We start from the raw sequence: 21,722 nt of genomic DNA, 5'->3' as shown, positions 1-21,722 counted from the left end.
ACCGCCCATTACACACCCCAGTACACCAGCAGGGGAAACTTATAACCTCGGGAGGCAGGTCCCTCCCCTCAGTGCGGTCGCATACCTCCAGAAGAGCGGACCAGGGCTGCTGCCAGCACCCGCCACTCAGAGCGCCTCTGTCGCTGGGACTCTCCAGGTAAGACAGCTCCTAACGCTGAGGGGACTCTCAGCAAACCTTCTCCTTCCTTTCCACGGCTCTCCTTCTTCTGACCCCATCTAAGCTTTGCTTTTACTTTTTTCCTTTGCTATTTTTCTATGATCCTTGAAACTTTTGGCTCAAAGTGGATACAGAGACAACTTTTTCCAGAAAGTTCAGAAAAGTGTATTTTGAGGACGGAGTCTGGGGAAATCAGTGGGACGGGACTGAAATCGTGCCTGGCAGTGGCTGGGTTCTCGTTCTAGGATGTGGAGGGAGCAGGGACTTTGAAACAAACTGGGGTAGGATGCTGTTTATGGAGGAAACACCACACACCTTGGAAATGACATTGGGAACTGCCCAGATGGTTTTCACCTCAAATCAGTTTTGATTCTGATTGCTTCAGGACTTGAATTTTTTCTCTGCTCGCTGGTTGTTGGTTGGGATTTTTTGGGTGGTAGTGGATAGATAACTGGTTTTCAGTTTATTTTTGACATTGCTTTTCCTGCCTGTTTTCTTCTCTATTCATTTCTGTTTAAATTTAAGTATTTTTTTCTCCTCATAGGATGGGAAGAGTGGGATTGGTTTGTTTAAAGAAAACTGTTGGCCGGGCACGGTGGCTCACGCCTGTAATACTAGCACTTTGGGAGGCTGAGGCGGGTGGATCACCTGAGGTCAGGAGTTCAAGACCAACCTGGCCAACATGGTGAAACCCTGTCTCTACTAAAATGCAAAAATTAGCCAGGCATGATGGCAGGTGCCTGTAATTCCAGCTACTCAGTAGGCTGAGACGGGAGAATTGCTGGAATCCGGGAGACAGTGGTTGCAGTGAGCTGAGTGAGACTCCATCTCAAAAAAAAAAGAAAAAAGAAAAAAAAAAAGAAAACCGTTACAGAGTGAAAGAGAGGGAGGCAACTGGTGTTTCAAATGAAACGTGGGAGTGGTTCATTTGGTGGAAGCAGGAGCTGATGAGGATTCCAGATGCCTTCTCTTGGCCAGATGTGGAGGGCGGGGGAGGCAAAAGGGAAGCTGGGTTTGGAGAAGAGGGTGGGGCAGGAGAACATCTGTGCCTGTTAAAAATTGTTGAGTGGCTTTGTGCTTTCACCCCAGAAAAAGCTGCCTTTCAGTGCTCAGTGAAAAGATGGCATATCAGAAACGATAAAAGAACTTTTAAAAGCAAGTGGATGTGGAATTTCTCTGCATGGAAGGCAGTGATTGTTTTGAAATGCCTATCTTTTCTTTCGTTCCCAAAATGTGGTTGTATAAATGCAAATACTCATGCTAATCATGAAGTAAATCAGGAGGAATGAAGAAGGGTGCTTTTTCCTTTTTTTGTTTTGTTTTTTTTTTTTAGGTTAGCATATTGGGTGAGTGTCTACTGAGGTGTGGCCCATTTCAACGTAAGATACTGGTATATTTTTTTTCCCCAAGTAAACAAGATGAGAATGACAGGATTCAGCTTGTCTGACAAAGTTAGGCTTTTCCTTTAGAAGCGCAGTACGTTGGGAGAGAAGATTTAGATGTAATCAACCCTGTGTTGGGCAGGCAACGCGCCTTGTAAAACTGCCCCAGGGGGGATGATTGAGTAGGCACCAGGGCAACTTTTCAAGATGAAGGGAACTCCTACATTTGCTTCAAATGTTTATTATTTCCACACTACATGGATGTGGATTAGAGAAGCCATTATTAAATCAATAGTGTTAATATCCTGCGAAAATTATACAAATCTTTTAGTTCTGTGCAGGTTAAAACTAATAAGCAATGTCTGTCTAACCAGTCAGCGCACGGAAAGCCCTGAAAACGTTGGGAGTGTAAACCATCATGAACTGCATTATTTGTGGCAACGTTTCACATGATACTGCAGCTTTATACATGAGAAAATATGCTACATGTTACTTTGCTGGAGTTTGAAGACAATTTAGCAAAACGCCGTTTTGATTCCTGCGCTCTGCTCTTCCTCCAAGAAGTAGTGAGAGAATCCCTTAGCTGTGAGAGTTTTTCTGGATTTCAGCTTTGACAATACAGAAATGTGAGGGTTATTCCCGCCACCTCCCGCCTCCCGCTCCACCCCTCCCACCCTCAGGGGCAGATCCAATTCCACCCAGACTCCGAAGAATGGGGCGGGGGCGGGGGCTGCAGGACATCCTGTCTGGCGCCCTGGTCAGAGGGCCCCCCACATTTTACATTGTTTGTGGGTACTACACTGTCTTGGGAGTTGGCAAAAGGCCATCAAGAACCAACTCAACTCGGAGCAGATCACATCCTTAGAATCTGGCTATCTCCCAGGACTGCTGGGCAGACCGCTGGGGAAAGGAAAGACGTCCCTTCTGTGGATTGTGGAAAGGACTTATTACGCCTTCCTCAGCCCTTCCTGCTTCCTCCAGAGACCAGATTAGGCCCATCAAGTTCCCAGCCTTGTCAGTGGGCTTCATGGAGACCCCCTGCCCGGGAATGCAGACCCTCTTGGCTTGCTCTGGGTGGCTCTAGGAATTTCAGGTAGTGCCAGATCCACAGGGGCTACTGGAGGGAGACACGCTGAAGACCTAGGAAAACTTGCGGATGAGGCAAGACTGCTTTTCTGTAGACTCTATGGAGCCTGGTGGGGCACATAACTGAACCGTCGCCACAGGAAAGGGCACGAGGCAAGTCAGTTCCATTTCATCCTTCGTTTCGTTCACAGAATTCTAAATTTGGGAGGGATCTTGGATCTCATTCATTCTCCTACTGTGTGCAGAAATCTAATTTTTACACCATCTTGAACAGATGGCCATCCTACAGATCTTAAAATTTCCAGATGTGGGGAGCTCAGAACCTCAGTGTGTATCTCCACACTCATTCCCCCAGCAGGCTAGCTCTAATTTTATTAAAGTTCCTTAAATCCAGCAAAATCAACTTCCTTATAACTTCCTGATTCTGCTGACCTGAAACAACTCAGAAAATATCTATTCTGGTTTCGTTGTTGCTCCACCCAATGATCCTTATCCTCTAAACACTTAATGCCTATTTAATATTTAATGAATACAACTTGATGGATCTACATTGCATTATCTTTTCTTTTTCTTTTTTTTTTTTTTTTAAGCCTAAGGCTCAGAAGGGCAGGGAGCATTTTTGAAGCTTGGAATTATGCTCTTAGTCAATCATACTCACGGGGTTTTTGATTTGGAGGTATTTTCATTTTCTAAATGCATGGATATGGTTCCCTCTTTAACTTCCCACATGTATGTACATAGCTGCCTAACACAAAAGCTCAGGCATATTTGGGACTCTCAGATGTACATACTTGGAGGGACACACTCAGTGTTGCTACCTACTAAGTCATGGTTAGATCAATCCAATACCAGGACACAGGCTTCTAGCTAGGGGATTGTCCCATAACTTGGGGATTGTCCCATAACTTGGTCCATAGTTCACGTAGCCCACGCCTATACATTGTCACCACCCATCATAGTAACTATGGGAGCAGGCTGCCCATCAAATGTAGCCTCCTTGTAATTGCTGGCCAGCAATCTGGGTATCAACCCCTTGAGAAGAGCTCCTACATCTTAACCAGTGTAGAACAGGAATTTTCTCACCATAGGCTTCCCTTTTCTAATACTCTCCCCAGATCCGCCCAGGTGATCTTGAATTTCTGGACTGCACTTGCTATTCAGTAATGAAGGAAGCCCAAATATGGTTCCAGTTAGGGGTTTACTTGAATCTCCATCACCCAGCCCCGACATACACATGTCCTGAAACTACTCTTTGCAACACTTCAGTCCCTGGCGTCCTGCCTGGGTAAAACCATTTCCTTCAATTTACCTGGGAGAGTCACTGATAGTGAAGGAGAAAGATGAAAGCACAAACACCTGTGGTGATTGCTGCTTCAGTCTTTTCCTTTTTAACAAAATGTTTGGGTCAAGGTTTTCTTTTGTGTGGTGGAGATGGCATTTCCCTGGAACTACGATGGACTCCTCTGCTGAATGGTGCCCTTGGCCTTATGTGGCTGTGACAGTTTTTCTATTTGCTGAGCCTGTTTCATGAATTGTTTCTTCAAAGAGGGTAGTTAAACTAGAGAGCCCCTTCGGCACAGCTTGAAACCGCGGCAAGAATCCTGGAGCAGATGTCAGACAGCTGACTAGGAAGACAGAGGGGCAGTGGTGTTATCTAGTGGTGTTATCACTAGATAAGTGGTGTTATCACTTGTCTTTTGCTTTCGGAAGTTGAACCTGTTGGTTCTTTCACACCCCTTATGGCTCTGAGATTCTAAGATTCAGCCAGGCGTGGTAATCGAGCTACTTGGGAGACTGAGGTGGGAGGATCACTTGAACCCAGGAGTTTGAGAACAGTCTGGGCAACATAGACCTGTCTCTGAAAGAAGAATTTTAAACAGCAGGGCGGGGTGGTGCATGCGGGTAGTCCCAGCTACTTGGGAAGCTGAGGCAGGATGATTGATTGAGCCCAGGGCTTTAAGGCTGCAGTCACCTATGATTGTACCATTGCACTCCAGCCTGGGTGACGAAACAAGACCCTTCTCAAAACAACACCAAAAAAGAAACGAAAAACAAAAAAATTAAGATCCTACCATTTCTGTTTTGAGGAATCCCTTGGGCTGACGCTAGCAGCTAGTTTAATCTGTAAAAATTGATAGAAAAGTGAAACAGGGCAACGCGTGGCATTGAAATGGGCATTTTTCAGAGGATTCTCGTCTCCTAGGTTCCTTGAGGACCCACACAGCCTCCTCTGCCCCATCCACTCACAGATTCTTTAGGCATGGTGTTCCCCGGACTTACTCTCAGCCATGAGCGTTCACCCGGCACTAGGAATAAAAGAAAGAGGTTTGAGTAATTAAACGTAAAGGGTGCCAGCTCACATGAGGAGGGCAGGCTGAGTCTGCGAAGACATTGACAACAGCAAAGCATTCACCAGGAGCAGAATCAGGCTCAGGGAGAAACTGAGCTGGCCCTGGGAACAAACTCCACCCTCTTCTCGAGGAGGGAGACCCTGCAGCATGAGGGTGTGGTGTATAGGTGTGGACAGGAGCCAATGAGGAACAATTTGAGAGGAGGAAGAGGAAGGTGTGACTAAGACAGGAGGGAGGGAGGGAGAGCAAGTGGGATGCTATTTCCCAGGCTGTGTGTTGAGGGAGGAGGCAGACAGAAAGACCTAGAAGCGGGAGAAAGAGCTAAGTTAATAGAGAAAGACAAAGTGGATAGACAAAAAGCTAAGTGGATGGAGAAAGAGCAAGGGAGAAGTGATGAGGCTGTTACCCCTCCCATCCTTCTGCTCTTTTTTTGGGACCACCTACCCTCAATGTTTCAGGACAGTCCTTCGGTCAGAATTGTATTCTTTGTCCCCTGTGAAGAATCTTTTGTTGCACTGGTTTCCTCTTGTTTTTTTCAGGATAGTTGACACCTCTTTGGTATCATTTGAGTTTCCGCTATGGGTGCCCACCAGGCTGGAACCTCTTCAATGTTTCTCCTCTTCCAGGTCAGATCAGAGCTGAGAGCAAAACGGGGTCCTTGATCCTTAGACCTCTCGTTTCAAAGACTCAAAGACCCTTCCCCAGGACGCTGGAGAAGGGGAGTTGGAGAGAGGTTTGCGACCCTGAAACAACTAGCTTGGGGCAAGCCAGTGTGTTCACATTGATCTCAGAGAAAGTTCTGAAGCTGAGACCTGGAGCTTCCCTTTACTGAAAGATAGTTTCCAGGTCTGGGTGGGGTGGGGATTCCTGTGGTTAGAAGGTTAGAAGCTTGCTTGGAGTTTGCAGGGGGATCTGGTTCGGGCCTGTGGTGGCCAGGCAGGCTGGCTCTGCTGGGTGGGCCTTCTCCACAAAATGAAGGGAGAAGCAGTGGCCTCTGAAGACCATGTGTTTTTATAATTGACACAGTTTTAAGGGGTGTATGCTGACTCTCTGATTAACTCAGAGAATGTAGGAGGAAAAGAGAGAACAGTAGATCTGGTAGAAATTCTAGAACTTCCACCAAACCCTAAGCCAAGAGACAGGAGAGAGAAAATCATGCCAGGTGGAAGAGCCCTGCCTGGAAGGTGCGAAATGGCTTCAGTTCTGATTCGATTCCATTTCTCCTTTGGGGACGTGCATTTCCTTCTTATCAAGGGGTTGGACTGAATGACCTCAGTGCCTCTCAACCTCTAAAGAACGAATTGAAATGAAGCCCTGAGCCCACCTGATGGGTCTGGGGTGTCTGTAGGCAAGGGGCCTCCCCTCCCAGCTTGCCGCCTTCCAGGAGGCTGCAGCTTTGCTGGTTGAAGCATGTTGCCGCCATCTACTGTTGGTCCCGCCCAAGCGCCGCTGGGGCTGGGCCACACCTAGGTTTTCTTCCCAAACCCCTAGTTATTATCTTGGCAGCTTCTCCCTTGAAGACATTCTGGCTGCCAGAACACTCCTTTGTCAAAAGCAGAAGGCAACTCACGCTTCCGTCCTCACCCAGGGAACATCGCCCGATCCCTTAACCAGCTGCAGTCTGGGGGAGTGGGCTGGGCCCCAACTTCACAGCCCAGGTCTGGCCTCAGTCTTTGCAACTGTTGCCCAAATCCACCCCCTCCCTTGGACACAAAGGAGGACAAGCGGAAATAAGAGAGCGAGGTTATTCTCCTTGGGAGCATTTGCAAAAACAATATTCATGCCGCTTGTTTGCTTTTAGCATAATCGTTGGTCTTCAGGCTCTGCCAGGGAAGCATAATGCCCATTTCCCTGGCCTGAGCCTCTCACTTTACACAGAGGAAGAGACCAACCAACCAGGAACTGTGTGGCCCCCGCTCTGTGCCTGGCACAGGCCTTCAGCCCTTACGCTAATCCTTTGAGGTCTACAGGTCACAGTTCAGGTGTGGTGGAACCAGGATTGGAGCTGAGAAGCCCTGCTCTGTGCTACTTTGAACTCTGTGCCTCTAGGAGCCACTGACGAGAGAAGTTATGTGATTTTTCCAAAGTCAGCAGTTGGTAGGAGGCAGATTTATTATAAGAATCTGGTTCTCCAATAGGTTCTCTCTCATATAGCGGGCTTGCCCCACTCGCAACCCACCCCTTGGCTCCTCACCCCTAACTATGTGAGACTCTGTGCTAGTCTACACAGCACCAGACAAACACGACTTGCTGTATAATCACCCCCATTTATGATAGCCTGCATTTGGGAGATGAAAAAAATAATTGTTTTCCCTGCAGCATGTAGGTTCCTATTACTTTTGCTGCTTGATTGACGATGCTTCCCCTGGTTGTAAAAACTGCCCTGTATTTTCCAACATCAAGTCCTACCTGAGGTTCCTTCCTTCCACACCAAACATGAGCTATGCAGAGGCCGAAGGAAATGGCCCCTGAGAATTCTTTTTCTTTGCATGTTTCCCATGGAGAAATTAATACCCTGCTTTCCCACTCCTGCATAAAAACAATATTGAGAATGGAAAAGTACACTTGATATAAAACAACAATAACAATGGCCAGAGAGGCTCATCCAAGGTCTCATCCACTCAGCCTGCCTTTAATCCCAGTCTTTTCCTCCTCCAGACACATCCTCTCTGGCTGCCCCCAGAAAGGAGTGCTTCCTTTTCTGCTTTTGTGGTAACATGAGCATCCATTTTGCCAACCAAATGATCCTTCATGGGAAACAAACACATCCAAAGCAAACCAACAAAAGCAAAATGCTCCTGACGTGCGCAGAGGACAGAAAGGCTTTCGTGCCACCCTGCGCGGTGTCCTTAGGAAGGAGAGGCAGCTGCGGAGTTTCAGGTGTCACGCTGAGGAAGGTGGTGTGGGGATGGCTGACTCATGGGGGTCAGTTGACCAGAAGCGGCGGCTACGCCTCTCTCTCCCTCCTCATGCCTTGGAGGAAGGGCCATGTCTTTGGTCAGATGCTGTGAGAAAGCTTTCTCCAAAGTTTACAGTTATCCAGAAAGAGATCAGAATTTCACTGTCAGAAAAACATTGTCCAACAAAAAGGGAGTGTCTAGCAGTAATCTCAGGACTGTGTTATGACTTGACTGAGATTTTGAGATCTAAGGTGAGGGCCTCTGGTGAATCTTCTGATAACCTGGTAGTTCTTCTGTGAAGACAACCATGCTAGAAAGAGGAAGAATTAGTCTAGTAGGGTAATGTCACCGGCAGAATTAAAAGTGGTGGTGGTCGTTGCCAAGAGCACACTTGGACGTATTGTCAGAAAAATCTTTCTAACTGGGGAGGGGATCCTGGTAGGTAGTGAGCTCTCCATGACTGGAGGAGGTTAAGCATGATTTAGATAGTTCTTTGGTCTAGATCTGTAGATGACTTTCTTGAACTGAAAAGGAATTTTAAAGACCTCCCTCTTCAGTCCTGAGATTCTGTAATTCAAAGAAGTAGAGAGAAAGGTTAAATCTGCAGACAAACTAGCGTTTAGAAATTTAAGACATTCTCTTTGGATTCACTTATTTCCTCTTGAACAAAAGGCAACACACACATATATACCCGTGTGTATTCAAATGCACTCAGGAAACAGTCACATATTTACATAGGTATTTATATAGAAATATATAATAAAGTTTGCATACAATAAGATGCTCAATACATAGTTGTAGTAAAGTATTAAACAATTTCTGAAAAATAATAAAGGACTAAAGTCTATGTATGTTAAAAAAAAAAAAGGAAATATTTTCCCTCTAGAATTCTGTGGTTATTATGAAGTCTTCAGTCATTTTGACATTATTTTTCCATAGGGAAGAAATTATGGGCATCCTTAATTCATTTATTTGTTCATTGAACAGATATTTATTTGGTACCTGTCATAGGCAAGACTCTCCCTTCAGGGACTTAAAATCTTAGGGCTATCATTAGCGGTTTTAATGAAAAGCTATGTGAGGGCAATAAAATAAGAGAGAAAAGAAAACTACTCCTAACCTATGGATCTGGGAAGGCATTTTGGAAGAGGTAGGATTTTAGCTTGGTTGAAAAGAATTTGATAGACTGTCACAGAAAGAAGAATACAAAGCAAGGCTTTTATTTTTGGAAATCCGAGACCTGGGATTGCAGGGGCTGGCTTGAGGTGCTTGGAGCCTCTTTCCTGGTGATTGGTGGTGGTTAGTGGTGGGAGTTTGGAGGTTCTTGAGCAGGGGAGTGCCATGGTCAGATAACCCAGTAGCAGGGTAGAAGATATGTTAGAGGGGAGGCGTTCAGAGACAGGGTCATGGGTGAGGCTGATGCCTTGGTCAGGCTAGGACCTGAACTGGACAGTGGCAGTGGGAATGGAACATAAGGAAGGATGTGAGAGGAGTAATAGAGGTAGAAACTCAGGGTAGGACTGTGAGGTTTTGGGCAACAAAAGTGGAATGAGGGGAAGGGAAGATAGGACATTTGGCAGTGGTCATTACTGCTCTCTTCTCCCCAGAAAAAAACCTGGTCTTTCTTAAGCTGCCATGGAAATGCCAGCCAGATCCATCCCTGCTTCTCAGAAAGCTCTCTCGTGCCCTCTTGTAGAGAAGGCCTCCATGATGCCTCTCATCTGGGAGAATCTTACCCATACTCAAATGAATCATGGAAATCTGAGCCCCGAGGGCCTCCCCCAGTGTTTGCATCGTCTTCAGTCCCTGATTTCTGAGCACGCTCCCCTCTCACCCCTCGGCTAAGGCTAATTCTTCAGTGACTCAAGCCCCAGGATTTTGACCACTTCCTTCACTGAAGAAGTGGGTTTTTGGTTGCTCTGTTCTATTGTATTGCTCCCAGTTATTGTGTTTTAGGCCACACTTAAAGAATTGCTGCTGCCTCCAGGCCCCATGGCAGTTCAATAAGCACACACACTTCTGGACAGGAGAAAGTTATCTGATTCCTAGCTTAGCAATCACGGAGCCAAATTATGCACCTCTAAACTTCCCTTCTGTTTCTTAGAAGTCAATTATTCTCAAAGTCGCTGCAGATTTAGTTACCCACCAGAAAAGGAAAGGCTCCCATGTGGCCCTGAGTAATTTCTCACTGGTCAGAGAACCCTAAAAGTGTAGGCTGCCTGAACAAAGGCAACAAAGCAATGTATGGCAGTCTCAGGTCTGTGTTCCTTTGATTGTTTCATTTGTGTGTGTGTATGTGTGTGTGTGTGTGTGCGTGTGTGTGTGCGTGTGTGTGTGTGTGGTGCAAGAGGGAGGCAAGAAGCCAATAAAGATTTAAATGGATGGAGATAACTTGAGAGGTTTGGTTATCCCTCTTTCCCTTCTCTCATGTCTCGTATTAGTTAGCCCTTTGGAGCTATAGCCATGAGCAATTTTAATCTTCTTTATTTTATTTTATTTTGAGATGGAGTCTTGCTCTGTTGCCCAGGCTGGAGTGCAATGGAGCGATCTCAGCTCCTTGCAACCTCCACCTACCTGGTTCAAGCGATTTTCCTGCCTCAGCCTCCCCAGTAGCTGGGACTACAGGCGTGTGCCACCACACCCGGCTAATGTCTTGTATTTTTAGTAGAGACTAGGTTTCACCATGTCAGCCAGGATGGTCTCGAACTCCCTCAGGGTTATTTCTATTAACTATAACTATATTAGCTATTCTGTTAGCTAAGAACTTTATCTAAATACTGAATGGTCAGTGTTTGTGAGGTTTGCATTAGAGCTAGGAGCACAAAGACACGTCTGCTGTAGTGCGGTCTGGGCAATGCGGAAAGAAAAGGAAGAACAGTGGTCAGAAACAAAAGATGGTGGTCAGAGGTAGGGAACTGCAAGCCTGTCCATTAGGGCAGAAAAAACAGAAAAGGGATATCAGAGACCCGTGTGTGGCTCTGAGGTGCTGATCTCCATTTCTGTTAACAATACTTCTCTCCAGAGTCACCATACATGGCTCCTATACCTTCCTCAGTTTCCCACCCAGCCCCTGACTGCCCCTGTGCCACGTATGTGAGGTAGGTGAGGCTTAAGAAAGAGATCATCCTCCACTCACAGCGGTGGGTACAGAAATGTGTTCCTGGCATCCACATAGAAGTCAGTGGATGGCCTGTTCTTTAAAAATGCAATGAATTGATAAGCTCTGCTGGCCTAGGTCTGGGAGTCTAAGCACCACAAATGAACGCTGTTATGAGCATTCCCCTACAACTTTGGGACTGCCCAGTGCACCAAATGCTCTGCAAAAAGCAGGTTTTGCTTCAAAGTATTCAGAATTGCAATGCTGTGATTCTCTGCATCTTGGTTTGCGCTGCCTCACTAGGACTGGGGTATGCTTTCCACTGGAGAGTGCCACCCATAGCATTTTGGAGAGGGGTGACGGAGAAGTCTACTATTGTTTTAGTGAAACACACTGCTAAGAAGTAAGTAGTAGCCACCAACACTTCCAATGTATAAATTCTCATACATGGTATTTTTTTCAGTGCCTTTGTATGAAGCAAGATTCACAGTGGGGCAGGGAATGAATCTCCCCACAAGCTACCCTGCAAGTAATGGGTGGGTGGAAGTTTTAGGAGCAAGGGTTCTTCTGCTATTCTACTCTGCTATTTGATAAGTGCATAGACATTTACCCATTAGGTACCACTAATGGCTTTTTCATAAAGACCTCAATGATCACCCCCTCCCAGACTGAGGGGTCCCCTGGGGGCAAGAGGTATCTAGCCCAGTATAGAGACTGGGTAACTAGGGATGATTCAGCCCAGAAACTCAAGATGATAATTCATTCTGTTTTCACCTGTGTTGGGGGAAGGCCATTGAAAGTAATGGAAGCCCCTCTAAACTGACAGTGATATTAGTAAAACCTGACAAATAATGGGCCAGTGAAAAGATGGAGAAGTTGTAGCTCAAGCTAAACAGCCTCTCCTTCTGGCTGGATACAGCAGCTAAAAGCAGAGAGAACTGTGTGTTTCGCACAAGAAGACCACTTGCTAACTCCAGACATTTTGCTTCTTTCCGTGGTGAAAAGACAGGGAGGGCACAATCACAAAAATCCAAGATGAAAGAGAGTTGCTCTTTTGCTTGATTCTCACATCCATTCTTCCAGCCTGCAATGGGCGGGGCATATGGTCAGCTGGATCCAGGGGCCAGGAACTCACACACACCACCAGGGCTGTGACGCATGGGTCCAGGTAGAGGTGCCATGGGAGGGGTCATTGAGACAGAGAGTGTGAGCTGGGCAGAGGAAATCAGACTTGACTTTAGGGGTTACAGAGCAACCCAAGGAGACAAAATGCCGCTGAATTCCCAACACCCTATCAGGGAGGGAATGTTTTCTGTGACTCATTTAAGTGGCTTCACTTGGTGGATTATATTCTGTTATTGGCCCCTCCAGCCTTTCCCGCTTTTAAGAAGAGGATGTTTGTAAATTAGATGCAACAGGAACAAGAAAGTCATTTGAAGAGCCCGAGGAGGATTAAACATCAGTATTTGTTATGTAATATTTGCAATTCCCTGCAATCAGCCTGTTCCTTTCCCCATAGGGGGCAAGGAGATCAGGATCTGGTGAGGTGTGAATCTTGGGGCGTATGAGGAAGTTGGGCTGAGAAAGTGAACTGTCTCCTGGTCTTTCCCGAGGGTGTGCTCTTAAAGGTCTCCCAGCTTAAGGGGCAAGGGTTAGACAAATGACAATTTCTAAGAGGACTGAAAGGATTTTATACACCCTGCCTCGTGGACTACACAGCAGATACCTTATTACTTGCACTTAACATGGGGCAGCCTAGCGATTGAGTAACTGGGTTGAGTTGGCAACAGCTACCTGGCTTCACTTATGAATAATAGTAATAATAATAACCACAGCTAAAGCAACCCCATTATTAGTAGCTGCCATGTGCCAGACACTAGGTGTTTTACATAAACAATCTGAATTCATCCTCACACTTCCCTTTGCAATTGACATTGCGACTTCCACTTTCTAAATGAGGAAACTGAGATGAGCGGTCAAATAACTGGATACGATTCTAATTCAACCTCCGATTCAAAAAACTCTTTTTGCTGTGCATTTAAGTCAAGCAGAAAATTGTGGAGGTGTGCTAGAACCCGAGAAAAGCAAAAATGAATTTGAATGTGTGGGGAGATTATTAATAGCAGACATGAAAGCTCCAACCTCTCCCCTGAAAAGGCAGGATAAACGTCATAATTTTTGCATTCGCAGTTAAATTGGACACATAAAAAAACAGCCTGGTTTGGAAGGAAGTGGCCAGATTGGGAAGGGGCTGCTGGAGACGGTCAGGGAGAATGGTGGAAGCAGTGTCTGCCTCTCATTCCTTGCTTGCAGAGAGCAAGGCACCCTGATGTATATTAGATCATTCTAGATTTTTGGTTGCCTGATGAAGAAAGTAAGAGGAGATAAAAGGCATGTGAAGTGTTGGAATTATAGTATCAGTGCTCTCTAATAAATACCTGGTATGGCATGAAAGTGGCTCAAGCACATTCAAAGCGTCAATTAAATTAGGTGGAGTGAGAGAGGGCAGTGGAACAACTGCAGGACGCGCCTGGCCATCTCCTCCCTTGGTTAGGGCATCCATACATCCATACTGCCTAGGGTGTGAATAACCTCAAGCCCTTTCCTTTTGATGTCCCTCTGAGCCTGCACTGCTTTGTGACAGTCTTAGGCATGACAAAGCTCTCCTTCTGTAGCTGACATAAATCAGAATAGCCTCCCCCATGTGTATCCTTCACACTTCCTTTATTTCCTAGGCTTTATGATCAATGGGCTCCCTTCTTCTCTGCTGCCATTACGGCTGAAAACTTTTGTTTATCCATGTACATTCTTAATCAATGTTAATTCCCAATCCTCCCATCCTGTGATTTATGCATTTGCCTATCTTCTGTATTGAGTCCTGAAGGGTTGGAATTTGTGTAAATGTCATGTACAAGAAGGCACATTTGGTGGTATCTCAAGTTGCATACAGAACCATCACACTGAGCTGTGGAAAATATGACTCTCTGCCCAGACCAATGGCAGGCTTTCTGCCATGAGGCACACAGAGTCCAGAGGCTCAGGTATAGTAATACTAGTCTGAAATGCTCAGTCGGGAGTGACCAGACCATTAAACTGTAATTAGGTTGTTATAATTATTGAAAACCAAACAGCATTATAATAATAGAATTGTGTCTTTCACATTTTATATCTCATCCGGGATCAAATTAGTAGCCTATTCAGTATATGGGCATTGAGTAATAGCTGCTATTCTTCAGAAGGCATTCGCTTCTATTAAAAGTGCTGGGTGAGCAATTCGATGAAAGCATGGACATTTTCCTAGTGGAAAATGGACATTTATATGACATTGTTGCACAGAGACCTGGAAATTATAAAGGTCTACTTCTTTGAAAATCAAAGTCCTATTTGTAACCTCTAAAACACAAACAAAATAAAATAGTAGCAGTTATCATAAAATGTTCTTGTTCCTTATTTGAAATAGAAAGTATTAGAGAAATGAGTATGTAAATGCCTAAGAAGAAACCAAATTCTGTTTCCATGTAGGTATGTATAACTGGATGAATAGGCACTTAGGCAAATCAGAACTAGGTTACAGGGGTGTTTTCAGGAATTTATGATTCGATTGTGATGGTTTTTAGAGCAGCTCTTCCCCAGGTTAGCAGAGAGCCCACATGTGTGGGAAAACTGAGTCGTCTTATCGAATCCAACAGTAACCGTTTTTGTCCCTTTCTTTTTCTTTTCAGAACTCTTTGCTCACGAGTTACCAAAAAACCAAAAGCCAAGATGTTGGTATTGCTGGCTGGTATATTTGTGGTCCACATCGCCACTGTTATTATGCTATTTGTTTGCACCATTGCCAATGTGAGTAATATGCTTTTGTTTATTCACTCATTGAGAAATCATTCGAATATTTACATCAAGTGCACAAAAGAAGTTTAAGCCACAGCCCTTGCCCTTCATGAACTTACAGCTCAGTTGTGGGAAAACAAAATAAACACACGCTTGCCCTTCAAACAATTAAATAACAAGAGGATAAAGGTGAATGGCCACAGGAGCGATCCTGCCAGAGCTGTAGGTGGTTAAGGGCTGGAGGATCTAGTGTGGCTTCTTCGGGCTCTAGAAGAGCCTTCCCAGAAGCAGGTGTGAGTGGAGCTTGAGGTGAACCTGGAGGACTGGTAGATGACTGAGGTTTCTCTTAGCGAAAGAAGGAAGGTGGAAGGATCATAGGGATGCATTCAGGTGGGAGTGCTAGCAAAGGAGCACATATAGGAAGGACAAGCTTTGGTCAGAGGATAAGGAGGACACACACCTAAGTGGCTGGAGCCGGACTTCCCCTTCTGAGAAGCTTGATTAGAAGGATAGATGGGAAGGAGAGGATGACAGGCTTTGACTGCCAGACCAGCGAATTCAAATTTTGAGCAAAGAGTAGCCTGTGAAAGTGGAGTTTTGCAAGATTAACCCAGTGCCACTTAATTAACTAACTCAGACAAAACAAGAAAAAAAAAAAAAGTGGAGGGAGTCTTTTCTCTCTGAACCCTGGGCTACTCTGACCTCTAGTGGTGGCTTATAGCACCCAATTTGCTTTTACTTGTGCTTTTCTCAGAAAAAACAAGCCAGCTCCTTGGACTTAAAAACCAAGGCCACCAATCACTAGGCCGGCAAACCATGGTTTCAGAATCTGTTTAGGTCCCTATCACAGTTAAAGTATAAATGAGTTTTAAAGTTCAGTTAGAAGAGCTTTGCAAACATTGGTGGGTGTGATCATAAGCAAGGCTAATTTAAGAATAACTGTGATAAGGCAACCCCCACCCATGCAACCTCCTCATTTTGTAATTTAGCCATTCTATATGTCAACTCTTACATCTATCCAGATAAATCTGATAAGCTTCTTCAAAGTGTATTAATGAGCTCCAAAGTGCTGCATGTCTGTGAATTACCAGCCCCTAATATACGGCTCGGCACACAGCTGTTTATTGAATGAAGAGCAGGGATTGGCGCAGGTGATTGCATGTGCCTGGCCCCACCTTTCCAGTGTGTGCATTTGTGTGTGTGTAGACAGAACCCTGCACTTGTTTTCTATTCTAGAAGGATGATTCCTTTTCTTGGGCCAGGCAGGAAGGGATGGCGGCACCATCATGAGCCTGGGGGAATCCATTCAAGTCACCCTTCAGCTTTTAGTAGCCCCTACAGGAAAGCACTTGCTGTAGTATTTTACTATCAAATTACTTTGCATGTTGTGACAGTCAAGTTTGATCCTTCTGTTTAGATGAAAGGGGCTTATTAACCACCAGATTCATTGTTATTTTCCCAGTAGGTCTTATGTTTTTTAATTGTTTCCAGTTGGACATTTCACTTTTTTTTTCCTGGTTAACCAGGGACTTAAAAGAAACAATCTTGTTAGAGTATATGAATTGCACACTTAAGCCAGCTTCTTCATCCTGGATTTCTGTTTCTCAGAACCTTAGAATTTTAAACCACTGTGGTTGAATTACTTCCGTTTATTTTAAGTCATGAAGATCGTGGAACCCAAAGAGGGCTAGGTGATTTCTTTCTGGGTTTCACATTCTTCTGTCTCTCTTCTCTTGGGATCTTTGTGACTTCAGTTTTAATCGGACCTTATTTCCACCCACAGATAGGCTGCTTAGCCATCGTTATGGCTAGATAAAGTGTCTTCATTAATATTTGATCCCGATGCAAGCTGATTTGTTATTTTCTTTTTAAATCAGAGGGTCAGCTTTCAATCAACATTTTCTTTCCTTCTGGTTTCAGGTCTGGGTGGTTTCCAACGCGGGAAATGCATCAGTAGGTCTTTGGAATAACTGTACCAACACTCTCTGCGATGGGACCCTGTCATACGCCCATGAAGGTATATATAAAGATATTGACCCAGTGCTGACAATAGGTGTGGTCAGGGAATGTTCGGCCCCTGGAGTGACCCCATGCCCTTGTTCTCCTCGCCCTGTGTCTACAGATGCCCTGAAGACAGTGCAGGCCTTCATGATTCTCTCTATCATCTTCTCTGCCATCTCTCTCCTGGTCTTCGTGTTCCAGCTCTTCACCATGGAGAAGGGAAACCGGTTCTTCCTCTCGGGGGCCACCATGCTGGTGTGCTGTGAGTATCTCATGGGTTGAGTCCAGTTTACATTGTTAAGTCCATCTTACCATGGGGGCTTCTGGCAACTTGGACAGATTAGCACATGGTTCAGTGAAACTTCCTTGTGCAATTTTCTCCTCTGGTTGTTTGTTCTTTCATGGAAAACCTTGAATTGCTGCTTGGGTTAAGAACCCTCATCTTCTTCATTGTTCAAAACCAGTGCTCCTCGGTAGCTACCAAGTGGCAGCACATTATCTGTCAATAGCACGTGTATTCAAGACACTTGAAGAAGGCAGAAAGGTAGGAGTTCTCAGAAAGATGAAACCACTGCCACAATGCACACAATGATTGTGATTCTCATTTAATTGTTGTTCTTTCCCAATATACTCGGGTTGGTGGAAGGACGTGCTCTTTTTCATCCCTGATTAGCTTTCCTAGACCCACAAGGGCCAGACAGAACAGCTGGGTGGTAGGCATGAGGTTCTGTGTTTTACATCACACTATGGACACACAAACGAGCGCAGATATGAGAGCCCAGACACGTCTAATTTATCGACATACCATCGGGCTTGGCCCAGGGGACATCCATCAGAACTCCTGTTTAGGGACAAACAACCAGAGTTCATTTTCCTATTGCTAATGAGGGAAATAGGATCTTCTTAAAATTAGAAAAACTTTTTCTCGATGTTAATGTAAGAAAACACACTGACACATCTCCTTTTCCCCTGCAGGGCTGTGCGTGCTGGTGGGGGTGTCCATCTACACTAATCGTTATGCGAATGGCTATGAAACCTACAATGGGTCGAAAGATCACCACGGCTATTCCTATATCCTGGCCTGGATCTGCTTCTGCTTCAGCTTCATCATCGGCGTTCTCTATCTGGTCCTGAGAAAGAAATAAGGCCGGACGAGTTCATGGGGATCTGGGGGGTGGGGAGGAGGAAGCCTTTGAATCTGGGAGGGAAGTGGAGGTTGCTGTACAGGAAAAACCAAGATAGGGGAGGGGGGAGGGGGAAGAAAAGGGGGAGGTCAAATCCCAAACCATTACTGAGGAGATTGTCTGCTGCCAAGCCCCTGCCCTGGGGAGAAAGTAGTTGGCTAGTACTTTGATGCTCCCTTGATGGGGGCCAGAGAGCCTCCCTGCAGCCACCAGACTTCGCCTCCAGCTGTTCTCAGTGACACACACTGTCTGGGGCCCCATCAGCTGCCACAACACCAGCCCCACTTCCGAGGTGAATTCTGGGTCATGCACTGAGGTCCACAGACCTACTGCACCGAGTTAAAATAGCGGTACAAATTCTGGCAAGAGCAGATATTGTCATTGTGATGAATATGATAAGCCTGGAAGCCATCCTGCCCTTCTGACCCAAAGCAAAACATCACATTCCAGTCTGAAGTGCCTCCTGGGGGGCTTTGGCCTGCGAGCCATTGTCCCTCTTTGGAACAGATACTTAGCTCTGTGGAATTCAGTGACAAAATGGGAGGAGGAGAGAGAGTTTGTAAGGTCACCTTGGTGGGTTAGCTAAACCAAGAAGGAGAGCTTTTCACAATGGAAAACCTGGGGGATGCTCAGAGCCCAGTCCAGACCTCACACACGGCTGTCCCTCATGGAGACCTCAAGCTATGGTCTTTGCTAGGCCTCTCGCTTAAAGCCAAGTCAGTTCTTCTGGAGTTCCTCCAAAGTTACTAGTGAACAATTCGGTGGTGAAAGTACTACACAAACTGTGGGATCCAAGGGGCAGTCTTGCAACAGTGCCATATTAGGGTTATATTTTTAGGATTCCCCTCAATGCAGTCAATGTTTCTTTTAAGTATACAACAGGAAAGAGATGGACATGGCTGCTTGTAGCACAATCCTATTACTCTTCCTGTTAACTGTTTTTGAAGAAGTTTTGTCTAATGATCAATATTGAGGATCAGGGCTCCTAGGCTCAGTAGTAGCTCTGGCTTAGACACCAGCTGGAGTGATCAACTCTTAGGGACCCTGCCTATCCCACTTCACAGGTGAGGCATGGCAATTCTGGGAGCTGATTAAAACACACGTAAACCAAAACCAAACAACAGGCCCTTGGGTGAAAGGTGCTATATAATTGTGAAGTATTAAGCATACTATGTTTCAGCCATGATAAGAACAGAGTGCCTGCATTCCCAGGAAAATGAGAAAATCCCATGAGATAAATAAAAATCTAGGTGATGGGCAGATCTTTTCTTTAAAATAGAAAAGGAAAAACTCTCGTAGTACCTAGTCAGATGGTAGATGAGCTGCCTGCAGCTGCAGGAGCACCTCTATATAGTACTTAGAAGTAGTGTGTTATTCCTGGTTAAGCAGGCATTGCTCTGCCCTGGAGCAGCTATTTTAAGCCATCTCAGATTCTGTCTAAAGGGGTTTTTTGGGAAAACTTTTTGTTTATTGCCCTGAGAAGGTCTACCCCAGGGAGAATCTGAGACATCTTGCCTACTTTTCTTTATTAGCTTTCGCCTCATCCATTTCTTTTATACCTTTCATTTTTGGGGATTTGTTATGCCATGATTTCTGGTATTTATGTAAAAGGATTATTACTAATTCTATTTCTTTATGTTTATTCTGGTTAAGGAAATGTTGAGGGCAAGCCACCAAATTACCTGGGTTGGGGTTAGAGAGATTGGCCAGCAAAAACTGTGGGAAGATGAACTTTGTTATTATGATTTAATTATCACATGGTTATAGAAGGCTGTCTTAGTGCAGAAGTATACTTACATATCAGACATATCCAACGGAAATACTCAAATTTTGTTAAGAAGTTGAACTATGACTGGAGTAAACCATGTATCCCTTATCTTTTACTTATTGTTCTGTGACATTTATGTCTCATGTAATTTGCATTATTTTGGTGGATTGTTCTAGTACTGTATTGGGCTTCTTCGTTAATAGATTATTTCATATACTATAATTGTAAATATTTTGATACAAATGTTTATAACTCTAGGGATATAAAAACAGATTCTGATTCCCTTCATTGTGTGAATGTTTTCTTTCTTAAAAAAATGTGGAAAAATATGGATAGTTGTGACATTTATCCCTCATTAAGCTGCCTATCAGTTTGATTTGGACAACTTGACATTTATTTGAGACATTAAGCTACTTTCTGGTAATATATTAGGCATTTCTGCAATAGCTCTTTCAGGCAACTGAATGTTATTAAGCATAGTTTTATCTTGCTTTAATTAAACCTCTTAGGCAAAACATGAAACTTCATAAGCTAATACATTAGAAAGAGTTTATGATTTTAAATCAGAAATGCTTGTGACATTAAGAAATGAGGCACTTGTAAAGTTTCTTTGAAATAGCCAGCTCCTCTAGTGTGTCTTCAAAATATAAAGTGATTCACAAAGGCACGCATCACACCTATTTGTAGCAGCCCATTCATTACATAAACCAGGGCATACCTCTGTGGGCCCTGTGAGTGAAGGGAGGCTTCACTACTTTCTGTGAGCAGTAAGGACTGGCAACTTTCTGTGAGCGATTAGGACCAGGTAAAGACTGCATATCCTTGTGTCATGTCAGCACCAATACGATAAGGAGGGTTTGAATGTGGAGCAGGCAATCTTCCAGCCCCTTCTTGTCTCGGATGAAATAACTGCACAGAGTAATGCACCAAAAATACACAATGGAGGCTGAAAAGTTCAACATATTTTAAATCAATTAATCAAATTGCATTGATTCCTGATGCCTTCTCAGAGGCCTACATGATTTCTTAGATTGCTCTGAGAAATTATCATAAGAGGTCCACTTCCCTCACTTAGCTCCCCCAGGGATTTCTTTTCTCCTGTGTCATACACCCAGTCCTAAATCAACCCCCCAGACTATCCTTCCATCCCTTCTCCAGAGGGAACTTTTCTCAGACTCTGCAACAAACTCCTGGCTCTATCCAGAGTGTCCTCTGCTTCAAAGATTGGTATCTTTCTCCTCAAAAGCCTGGATGGTGAATGGGGGTGTATTAGTCAGAATTCTCCAGAGAAACAGAAACAATAAGATTCTCATGTGTGTGCATATATATAAAGGAATTGACTCACATGATTATGAAGACAGGCAAGCCCAAAGTCTGCAGGGGGTGGGCCAGCAGAGAGCTGGTGCTGCAGTGCAGGTCTGAAAGTTGCCAGAGTCCCTTTTATAGAGACGCTTAATAAATATTTGTTGAATTAAATGTCTTAGGTGGAGACAAATAGAATTAAAGTGGTTAAGTAAATACTCTTAGGTGAAATTTGTGCAAATTATGAGTGTAAAGAGGGTGAGCTACAGAGCTCTCCATGACCACTCAAGAATGGGACCCACAGGCAAATGATAACTTATTCATTGATCAAGGTGATAAACTTGAGTTATCAAATGATTAATAGATAACGATCTCACTTTGCCTTGGAATTAGCCATCGCAGTCCCTGTGTTAAAACCCCACTGGCTTTCAGGCATGGAAAAAAATTTCAGAAAGGCCTTGAAAGAAGGCATATGAAGACCAAAAGGATATCGAGCAGGGCTCCATACTTGAATAAAGGAAGAAACTCTCTTCAATGTTTACTAAGAAATAGATAGATGTCCTAGCGAAAATGTTTAAAAGTATTTGAAGAAGAGCTAGATTTTGTAGGGGGAGAGAAGGGAATAGGATAGGCTGCTGGGAGGCA

At 44.6% G+C, this 21,722-nt stretch overlaps 1 protein-coding gene across 1 annotated transcript; it reads left to right on the top strand.

The window, feature by feature from the left end:
* Positions 1-43: 43 nt before the first annotated feature.
* Positions 44-20,057, top strand: LOC105481993 (epithelial membrane protein 1). The gene is made up of 5 exons (XM_011741818.2): positions 44-157; positions 14,717-14,834; positions 16,743-16,839; positions 16,945-17,085; positions 17,799-20,057. Exons 2-5 carry the CDS (start codon positions 14,757-14,759, stop codon positions 17,966-17,968), a joined length of 486 nt encoding a protein of 161 aa, XP_011740120.1. The 5' UTR covers positions 44-157; positions 14,717-14,756; the 3' UTR covers positions 17,969-20,057.
* The last annotated feature ends 1,665 nt before the right edge of the window (positions 20,058-21,722 follow it).

Source organism: Macaca nemestrina, chromosome 10, assembly GCF_043159975.1.
Source record: "Macaca nemestrina isolate mMacNem1 chromosome 10, mMacNem.hap1, whole genome shotgun sequence".
NCBI lineage: Eukaryota > Metazoa > Chordata > Mammalia > Primates > Cercopithecidae > Macaca > Macaca nemestrina.
The sequence above is the reverse complement of the archived record's forward strand: the minus strand, read 5'-3'. Positions and strand labels throughout refer to the sequence as shown.